Source organism: Danio rerio, chromosome 10, assembly GCF_052040795.2.
Source record: "Danio rerio strain M-AB ecotype USA chromosome 10, GRCz13ab, whole genome shotgun sequence".
Lineage (NCBI taxonomy): Eukaryota > Metazoa > Chordata > Actinopteri > Cypriniformes > Danionidae > Danio > Danio rerio.
The window spans coordinates 49,302,302-49,312,500 of NC_141030.1; the positions used below are offsets into that span (position 1 = coordinate 49,302,302).

The 10,199-nt window shown below is 45.4% G+C and overlaps 3 protein-coding genes across 44 annotated transcripts in view; 1 reads left to right on the forward strand and 2 right to left on the reverse strand.

Annotated features, from left to right (window-relative positions):
• Positions 1–862, reverse strand: part of ccdc62 (coiled-coil domain containing 62) — a 45,135-nt gene extending 44,273 nt beyond the window's left edge. For 11 of the 41 annotated variants that reach the window (XM_087269291.1, XM_087269256.1, XM_087269266.1 and 8 more), the window contains exon 1: positions 479–535. The gene's annotated coding sequence lies outside the window, so the exon portion shown is untranslated. Of the gene's footprint in view, positions 1–478; positions 574–646 lie in introns of those variants that run through there. The other 30 variants (XM_087269282.1, XM_087269279.1, XM_087269265.1 and 27 more) reach the window with 11 other exon arrangements.
• On the forward strand, positions 716–9,412 carry LOC148679652 (uncharacterized). Its single transcript, XM_088651126.1, has 2 exons — positions 716–1,765; positions 1,961–9,412. The coding sequence occupies exon 2, from the start codon at positions 2,798–2,800 to the stop codon at positions 9,410–9,412; it is 6,615 nt and encodes a 2,204-aa protein (XP_088507252.1). The 5' UTR covers positions 716–1,765; positions 1,961–2,797.
• Positions 9,413–10,070: 658 nt separating this feature from the next.
• Positions 10,071–10,199, reverse strand: part of clip1b (CAP-GLY domain containing linker protein 1b) — a 37,424-nt gene continuing 37,295 nt past the window's right edge. For both annotated transcript variants that reach the window (NM_001442635.1, NM_001442634.1), the window contains 1 exon segment: positions 10,071–10,199. This exon segment is cut by the window's right edge and continues 500 nt beyond it. The gene's annotated coding sequence lies outside the window, so the exon portion shown is untranslated.

Sequence of the window (10,199 nt, forward strand, 5' to 3'; positions counted from 1 at the left end):
ATTTTTTAGCTTGACAGAATCGGCTTCCAGGTTTATAAATCTGCTTCAAACATATTCCATTTTTAACTTTAAGCATCTCGAACTTTCATGCTAGGTTAAGTTATCAAGCCAAAATAATGTGTGTAACTTAGTTTATTTGCTTGTAGTAACTTTTCACATAGTTTTTGTTGATGATTATGTTGTTAAAAAGAATCAACAAAAAGTTTTTCTAGCCAGAGTTTCTAGCCCAGATAATACAAATTAAACCATCATCCCTATAAGCTAAACACAATAACTTATGTAAGGTTACTAGAATAATTTTGATACGAGCAATATTTACAGCGTAAACAAGTGTCAGATCCCGAGATTTTCGTTAGCATTCGCAAAAAACACTGCACGTTCGCGCGGGAAAATTAAGCCTAATAATAACATTACTTATCTAACGATTTCTATCTCTTTTTTCAAAGTTATTGCGATTAATCGTCGAGAAATGTTTTACCTCAGATCAGGCGGCTTCCTCAGTCGTCCTTTTCACGCGCTTTTTTTCTGCGGCGGGATCGATCACGTGCTCGTTCAATAAACTGTTAAGTTATCAACAAAAATATTAATAAAACCTTGAATACACAAGAATAATCGCACTAATATACATTTATTTTGGCTGACACACTGAACAAAGCCGAGCTGATAGCAGTCTTGTTTTGTTATTTGCTTTCTTTTTTTGTTATTTGCTTTTCTTAAGCATTATTGCCATATTCTGATCCTAAAAGCTGAGCTTTAAATAAACAAACAACACAAATACATTAAATAAGAAAGACTAAATAAATTCATTTGTTCGTGGTTATTTTTGTGGGGTTCACATTGGTCTTGTCTAGCTCACGTGATTGGGGTTCTTCCATTCAGATGAACTGAAACACAACATTTTAAATAAAACATTTGTGAACTATTTCACAAAAACACAAAGCAACATCAGAATCAATTCTCAGAGTTTCCAGGCAATGACACAAGAAAACAAACATGTCCATTGTTTGTATTGGTGTGAATATACAGTAGATGAAACAGTACGATAGTTAAAAGACTGTCACAATATTTCAGTAGAAACAGACCGTATATTTGCAAATAATGCAAAAAAATTCAGAATACATTTAAACAAAGGGAATTAATGAAGAATATTATACATAATATAATCTTTGTTGCAGTTTATTAGGCTGCTAAATAAACTTTGTTAATTAATAGTACATCAATAATTACAATATGATCTTGTGCTTAAAAGTTGTGCTTAAGTAAAGGTCTGTTCACACCAAGGTGGAGGTGGTTAAAGTATAAAATATTTGCAATTCCTTTTTTTGCAGTAAAGTTTGATGCATAGTCTATTTAAATAACTCAATCTATAATATATGCATACAAAAAACATGTTTTACAATCTTGCAGTGAAGTTTTCTTTGTGCCAGAAACTCTTGGTGTGAACAGGCCTGATATCTACAGGACATAACATCAAAATACACCTTTCAGATGACAAAACCATGAGTATATGTCTGACAAGTACAAACTCCAAATAATGGCAGTTAAACTGGTGTGCCGTGTGCATTTAAAGTGAGAAGTGCAATAAGTTAATAGTGGTTAGCTTCAGCTCTGTTTGGTGCATTGGTCATACTGTTTTCTATCTGAAATAACAGTCCATCATGAGTTCCTGGAGCTGAAGTATGCCATTTCTGTCAATAAAATCATTATTAAAATCTTCCTTTTTTGTTTAACCCTGGTGTGTGCTGTTCAGATTGACTCTGCTTTGGTGATGCTGGTGCTGTTTGTGCTCCATTGACTTCCATTATAATCACATTTATTGATTGCAGACAGGGAAAACCAGCAGAAATCAAGAATGCATGATTATCTACTGTCATGACTTTACAATCAATAAATGTGATTATAATGGAAGACAATGGAGGAAAAACAGCACCAACATCACCAGAGGAGTCAATCTGAACAGTGTGTTGTTGAGTTTTAAAACATTTTCAAAGCATTTTTCCCAAAATATGTGTGAAAATAAGATTCATCAGCAGAAATCATCACATTTGCTGAAACACAGAGAAAGAAGAGGCCAAATGAAGACTCAGAATTAACCCCGAGAGGATGAAAACGACCCAACAGCACACAAGGGTCAATATGTAGAAGCAGCTTTGAAAAAAATACTACAGTAATTTATGGTAAATATGAGTGTTTTTGAACCATGTGCATGACACTGTATACATTATCCTATAACACTTGGAGCATACTGTAATATTAACTAATAAGTATATTATAGGAGTTTTACTACAGTGTGCTGTTTACTGTAAACTACTGCAGTATTTTTCTCATGTGGAATTGAAAGTAAATGACTGAAAAGTGCAAGATCTTGTGTTTAAAGCAGCACACTGCCTGACTGCCGCTGTTAAAGCAGTAGAAAAAAGCCATATATAGCATATGTATATTTATGTTTAATATCTGAATGCATGGTGATCAGATTTGGAGACTGTGCTCTGCTCAAGTCCCACTAGTCAAATCAGCTTTTATTACTATCGTCTTTCCTCTCTCTTATTTATTACTGCATAATGAGTAGCATTATTCATGAAGAGCTGATCAAATCTGTACCTGCAATACGTTTGCTCAAATATCAACTCCATCATCAAACACTCAAACTGATGCTGATTTACCTGCTGGTCATTATCACTGGACGATCAATCCACACAAGACTTACACACACCACAGCGAATAACACACAGACACATCTCTCGCCTTCATCATTAGGGCTGGGGAAATACACCTGTGATGCGTCGCAAATTGAGAAATGATTGTGTGTGGATTCGGAAATCTTCACTGCTTTTGTTTTTTTTTATTCTTTCAAGAACGGATTCTGAGCTTAATTTTTACTAGTCAGCCATTACACACATGCCTAGAGCGCTGTCTGCTGTTAAACACTAGCCTAGAGCACCGTCTGCTGTTAAAGACTAGCCTAGAGCGCCGTCTGCTGTTAAACACTAGCCTAGAGCACCATCTGCTGTTAAACACTAGCCTAGAGCACCATCTGCTGTTAAACACTAGCCTAGAGCGCCATCTGCTGTTAAACACTAGCCTAGAGCGCCGTCTGCTGTTAAACACTAGCCTAGAGCGCCGTCTGCTGTTAAACACTAGCCTAGAGCGCCATCTGCTGTTAAACACTAGCCTAGAGCGCCATCTGCTGTTAAACACTAGCCTAGAGCGCGGTCTACTGTTAAACACTAGCCTAGAGCGCCGTCTGCTGTTAAACACTAGCCTAGAGCGCCGTCTGCTGTTAAACACTAGCCTAGAGCACCGTCTGCTGTTAAACACTAGCCTAGAGCGCCGTCTGCTGTTAAACACTAGCCTAGAGCACCGTCTGCTGTTAAAGACTAGCCTAGAGCGCCGTCTGCTGTTAAACACTAGCCTAGAGCGCCATCTGCTGTTAAACACTAGCCTAGAGCGCCATCTGCTGTTAAACACTAGCCTAGAGCGCGGTCTGCTGTTAAACACTAGCCTAGAGCGCCGTCTGCTGTTAAACACTAGCCTAGAGCACCGTCTGCTGTTAAACACTAGCCTAGAGCGCCATCTGCTGTTAAACACTAGCCTAGAGCGCGGTCTGCTGTTAAACACTAGCCTAGAGCGCCGTCTGCTGTTAAACACTAGCCTAGAGCACCGTCTGCTGTTAAACACTAGCCTAGAGCACCGTCTGCTGTTAAAGACTAGCCTAGAGCGCCGTCTGCTGTTAAACACTAGCCTAGAGCACCATCTGCTGTTAAACACTAGCCTAGAGCGCCATCTGCTGTTAAACACTAGCCTAGAGCGCCGTCTGCTGTTAAACACTAGCCTAGAGCGCCGTCTGCTGTTAAACACTAGCCTAGAGCGCCATCTGCTGTTAAACACTAGCCTAGAGCGCCATCTGCTGTTAAACACTAGCCTAGAGCGCGGTCTACTGTTAAACACTAGCCTAGAGCGCCGTCTGCTGTTAAACACTAGCCTAGAGCGCCGTCTGCTGTTAAACACTAGCCTAGAGCACCGTCTGCTGTTAAACACTAGCCTAGAGCGCCGTCTGCTGTTAAACACTAGCCTAGAGCACCGTCTGCTGTTAAAGACTAGCCTAGAGCGCCGTCTGCTGTTAAACACTAGCCTAGAGCGCCATCTGCTGTTAAACACTAGCCTAGAGCGCCATCTGCTGTTAAACACTAGCCTAGAGCGCGGTCTGCTGTTAAACACTAGCCTAGAGCGCCGTCTGCTGTTAAACACTAGCCTAGAGCACCGTCTGCTGTTAAACACTAGCCTAGAGCGCCATCTGCTGTTAAACACTAGCCTAGAGCGCGGTCTGCTGTTAAACACTAGCCTAGAGCGCCGTCTGCTGTTAAACACTAGCCTAGAGCACCGTCTGCTGTTAAACACTAGCCTAGAGCACCGTCTGCTGTTAAAGACTAGCCTAGAGCGCCGTCTGCTGTTAAACACTAGCCTAGAGCGCCATCTGCTGTTAAACACTAGCCTAGAGCGCCATCTGCTGTTAAACACTAGCCTAGAGCGCCATCTGCTGTTAAACACTAGCCTAGAGCACCGTCTGCTGTTAAACACGAGCCTAGAGCGCCATCTGCTGTTAAACACTAGCCTAGAGCGCCGTCTGCTGTTAAACACGAGCCTAGAGCGCCATCTGCTGTTAAACACTAGCCTAGAGCACCGTCTGCTGTTAAACACGAGCCTAGAGCGCCATCTGCTGTTAAACACTAGCCTAGAGCACAGTCTGCTGTTAAACACTAGCCTAGAGCACCGTCTGCTGTTAAACACTAGCCTAGAGCACCGTCTGCTGTTAAACACTAGCCTAGAGCGCCATCTGCTGTTAAACACTAGCCTAGAGCGCCATCTGCTGTTAAACACTAGCCTAGAGCGCGGTCTGCTGTTAAACTCTAGCCTAGAGCGCGGTCTGCTGTTAAACACTAGCCTAGAGCACCGTCTGCTGTTAAACACTAGCCTAGAGCACCGTCTGCTGTTAAACACTAGCCTAGAGCACAGTCTGCTGTTAAAGACTAGCCTAGAGCGCCATCTGCTGTTAAACACTAGCCTAGAGCGCCGTCTGCTGTTAAACACTAGCCTAGAGCACCGTCTGCTGTTAAAGACTAGCCTAGAGCACAGTCTGCTGTTAAAGACTAGCCTAGAGCGCCATCTGCTGTTAAAGACTAGCCTAGAGCGCCGTCTGCTGTTAAACACTAGCCTAGAGCGCCATCTGCTGGTAAACACTAGCCTAGAGCGCCGTCTGCTGTTAAACACTAGCCTAGAGCGCCATCTGCTGTTAAACACTAGCCTAGAGCGCCGTCTGCTGTTAAACACTAGCCTAGAGCACCGTCTGCTGTTAAAGACTAGCCTAGAGCGCCGTCTGCTGTTAAACACTAGCCTAGAGCGCCGTCTGCTGTTAAACACTAGCCTAGAGCGCCATCTGCTGTTAAACACTAGCCTAGAGCGCCGTCTGCTGTTAAACACTAGCCTAGAGCACAGTCTGCTGTTAAAGACTAGCCTAGAGCGCCATCTGCTGTTAAACACTAGCCTAGAGCGCCGTCTGCTGTTAAACACTAGCCTAGAGCACAGTCTGCTGTTAAAGACTAGCCTAGAGCGCCATCTGCTGTTAAACACTAGCCTAGAGCACCGTCTGCTGTTAAACACTAGCCTAGAGCACAGTCTGCTGTTAAAGACTAGCCTAGAGCGCCATCTGCTGTTAAACACTAGCCTAGAGCACCGTCTGCTGTTAAACACTAGCCTAGAGCACCGTCTGCTGTTAAAGACTAGCCTAGAGCGCCATCTGCTGTTAAACACTAGCCTAGAGCGCCGTCTGCTGTTAAACACTAGCCTAGAGCACCGTCTGCTGTTAAAGACTAGCCTAGAGCGCCGTCTGCTGTTAAACACTAGCCTAGAGCGCCATCTGCTGTTAAACACTAGCCTAGAGCGCCATCTGCTGTTAAACACTAGCCTAGAGCGCGGTCTACTGTTAAACACTAGCCTAGAGCGCCGTCTGCTGTTAAACACTAGCCTAGAGCGCCGTCTGCTGTTAAACACTAGCCTAGAGCACCGTCTGCTGTTAAACACTAGCCTAGAGCGCCGTCTGCTGTTAAACACTAGCCTAGAGCACCGTCTGCTGTTAAAGACTAGCCTAGAGCGCCGTCTGCTGTTAAACACTAGCCTAGAGCGCCATCTGCTGTTAAACACTAGCCTAGAGCGCGGTCTGCTGTTAAACACTAGCCTAGAGCGCCGTCTGCTGTTAAACACTAGCCTAGAGCACCGTCTGCTGTTAAACACTAGCCTAGAGCGCCGTCTGCTGTTAAACACTAGCCTAGAGCGCCATCTGCTGTTAAACACTAGCCTAGAGCGCCATCTGCTGTTAAACACTAGCCTAGAGCACCGTCTGCTGTTAAACACTAGCCTAGAGCACCGTCTGCTGTTAAACACTAGCCTAGAGCACCGTCTGCTGTTAAAGACTAGCCTAGAGCGCCGTCTGCTGTTAAACACTAGCCTAGAGCACAGTCTGCTGTTAAACACTAGCCTAGAGCACAGTCTGCTGTTAAACACTAGCCTAGAGCACCGTCTGCTGTTAAACACTAGCCTAGAGCACCGTCTGCTGTTAAACACTAGCCTAGAGCGCCATCTGCTGTTAAACACTAGCCTAGAGCGCCATCTGCTGTTAAACACTAGCCTAGAGCGCGGTCTGCTGTTAAACTCTAGCCTAGAGCGCCGTCTGCTGTTAAACACTAGCCTAGAGCACCGTCTGCTGTTAAACACTAGCCTAGAGCACCGTCTGCTGTTAAACACTAGCCTAGAGCACAGTCTGCTGTTAAAGACTAGCCTAGAGCGCCATCTGCTGTTAAACACTAGCCTAGAGCACCGTCTGCTGTTAAACACTAGCCTAGAGCACCGTCTGCTGTTAAAGACTAGCCTAGAGCGCCGTCTGCTGTTAAACACTAGCCTAGAGCGCCATCTGCTGGTAAACACTAGCCTAGAGCGCCGTCTGCTGTTAAACACTAGCCTAGAGCGCCATCTGCTGTTAAACACTAGCCTAGAGCGCCGTCTGCTGTTAAACACTAGCCTAGAGCGCCGTCTGCTGTTAAACACTAGCCTAGAGCACAGTCTGCTGTTAAAGACTAGCCTAGAGCGCCATCTGCTGTTAAACACTAGCCTAGAGCGCCGTCTGCTGTTAAACACTAGCCTAGAGCACAGTCTGCTGTTAAAGACTAGCCTAGAGCGCCATCTGCTGTTAAACACTAGCCTAGAGCACCGTCTGCTGTTAAACACTAGCCTAGAGCACAGTCTGCTGTTAAAGACTAGCCTAGAGCGCCATCTGCTGTTAAACACTAGCCTAGAGCACCGTCTGCTGTTAAACACTAGCCTAGAGCACCGTCTGCTGTTAAAGACTAGCCTAGAGCGCCATCTGCTGTTAAACACTAGCCTAGAGCGCCGTCTGCTGTTAAACACTAGCCTAGAGCACCGTCTGCTGTTAAAGACTAGCCTAGAGCGCCGTCTGCTGTTAAACACTAGCCTAGAGCGCCATCTGCTGTTAAACACTAGCCTAGAGCGCCATCTGCTGTTAAACACTAGCCTAGAGCGCGGTCTACTGTTAAACACTAGCCTAGAGCGCCGTCTGCTGTTAAACACTAGCCTAGAGCGCCGTCTGCTGTTAAACACTAGCCTAGAGCACCGTCTGCTGTTAAACACTAGCCTAGAGCGCCGTCTGCTGTTAAACACTAGCCTAGAGCACCGTCTGCTGTTAAAGACTAGCCTAGAGCGCCGTCTGCTGTTAAACACTAGCCTAGAGCGCCATCTGCTGTTAAACACTAGCCTAGAGCGCGGTCTGCTGTTAAACACTAGCCTAGAGCGCCGTCTGCTGTTAAACACTAGCCAAGAGCACCGTCTGCTGTTAAACACTAGCCTAGAGCGCCGTCTGCTGTTAAACACTAGCCTAGAGCGCCATCTGCTGTTAAACACTAGCCTAGAGCGCCATCTGCTGTTAAACACTAGCCTAGAGCACCGTCTGCTGTTAAACACTAGCCTAGAGCACCGTCTGCTGTTAAACACTAGCCTAGAGCACCGTCTGCTGTTAAAGACTAGCCTAGAGCGCCGTCTGCTGTTAAACACTAGCCTAGAGCACAGTCTGCTGTTAAACACTAGCCTAGAGCACAGTCTGCTGTTAAACACTAGCCTAGAGCACCGTCTGCTGTTAAACACTAGCCTAGAGCACCGTCTGCTGTTAAACACTAGCCTAGAGCGCCATCTGCTGTTAAACACTAGCCTAGAGCGCCATCTGCTGTTAAACACTAGCCTAGAGCGCGGTCTGCTGTTAAACTCTAGCCTAGAGCGCCGTCTGCTGTTAAACACTAGCCTAGAGCACCGTCTGCTGTTAAACACTAGCCTAGAGCACCGTCTGCTGTTAAACACTAGCCTAGAGCACAGTCTGCTGTTAAAGACTAGCCTAGAGCGCCATCTGCTGTTAAACACTAGCCTAGAGCACCGTCTGCTGTTAAACACTAGCCTAGAGCACCGTCTGCTGTTAAAGACTAGCCTAGAGCGCCGTCTGCTGTTAAACACTAGCCTAGAGCGCCATCTGCTGGTAAACACTAGCCTAGAGCGCCGTCTGCTGTTAAACACTAGCCTAGAGCGCCATCTGCTGTTAAACACTAGCCTAGAGCGCCGTCTGCTGTTAAACACTAGCCTAGAGCACCGTCTGCTGTTAAAGACTAGCCTAGAGCGCCGTCTGCTGTTAAACACTAGCCTAGAGCGCCGTCTGCTGTTAAACACTAGCCTAGAGCGCCATCTGCTGTTAAACACTAGCCTAGAGCGCCATCTGCTGTTAAACACTAGCCTAGAGCACAGTCTGCTGTTAAAGACTAGCCTAGAGCGCCATCTGCTGTTAAACACTAGCCTAGAGCACCGTCTGCTGTTAAACACTAGCCTAGAGCACCGTCTGCTGTTAAAGACTAGCCTAGAGCGCCATCTGCTGTTAAACACTAGCCTAGAGCGCCGTCTGCTGTTAAACACTAGCCTAGAGCACCGTCTGCTGTTAAAGACTAGCCTAGAGCGCCATCTGCTGTTAAACACTAGCCTAGAGCGCCGTCTGCTGTTAAAGACTAGCCTAGAGCGCCGTCTGCTGTTAAAGACTAGCCTAGAGCGCCGTCTGCTGTTAAACCCTAGCCTAAAGCGCCGTCTGCTGTTAAACCCTAGCCTAGAGCGCCGTCTGCTGTTAAACCCTAGCCTAGAGCGCCGTCTGCTGTTAAACACTAGCCTAGAGCGCCGTCTGCTGTTAAAGACTAGCCTAGAGCGCCGTCTGCTGTTAAACACTAGCCTAGAGTGCCGTCTGCTGTTAAACACTAGCCTAGAGCGCCATCTGCTGTTAAACACTAGCCTAGAGCGCCACCTGCTAACACTAGCCTAGAGCGCCATCTGCTGTTAAACACTAGCCTAGAGCGCCATCTGCTGTTAAACACTAGCCTAGAGCGCCACCTGCTGTTAAACACTAGCCTAGAGCGTCATCTGCTGTTAAACACTAGCCTAGAGTGCCATCTGCTGTTAAACACTAGCCTAGAGCACCATCTGCTAACACTAGCCTAGAGCCCTCTGCTGTTCAAAACTAAGCTCAAAATCCATTTAATAGAGGATTATGATGCATTCTGTAATCATCCACCAATCGCAATGCACAGATTGATCTCCTCAGCCCTGCTCATAACACTGAGATTCTTTCAATGCAGCATACCGTAACCTTCACACGGCGGATATGTTTCCGGGAATGTACAAGGACACAATTAATATATAGATTCAGCTGAAGTCTGAATTATTCGGCCTCCTGTGACATTTGAACTCTTATATTTTTCCACAATTCCTGTTTAACGGACAGAAGTTTCTCTCAGCACATTTCCAATCATCTCTAATAATTTATCACTCATCTCTGATTTATTTCTCTTCATCATGATGACAGCACATAATATTAGTCTAGATATTCTTCAAGACACTAGTGTTCAGCTTACAGTGACATGTAAAGGCTTCACTAGGGTAATTAGGGTAAAGTTAGGGTAATTAGGCAAGTCATTGTATAACAGTGGTTTGTTCTGGACACAATCCAACACTAATATTGCTGAAGGGGTGAATTATATTGATGAATATTATCCATATAATCTTCATTGTGGTTTATCACGCGTGCTGCTAAATAAACTTTGTTATGTATT

What these genes read in the sequence shown, in the direction of transcription:
- LOC148679652 (XM_088651126.1), top strand. Translation starts at nt 2,798, where the DNA reads ATGATTGTGTGTGGATTCGGAAATCTTCACTGCTTTTGTTTTTTTTTA.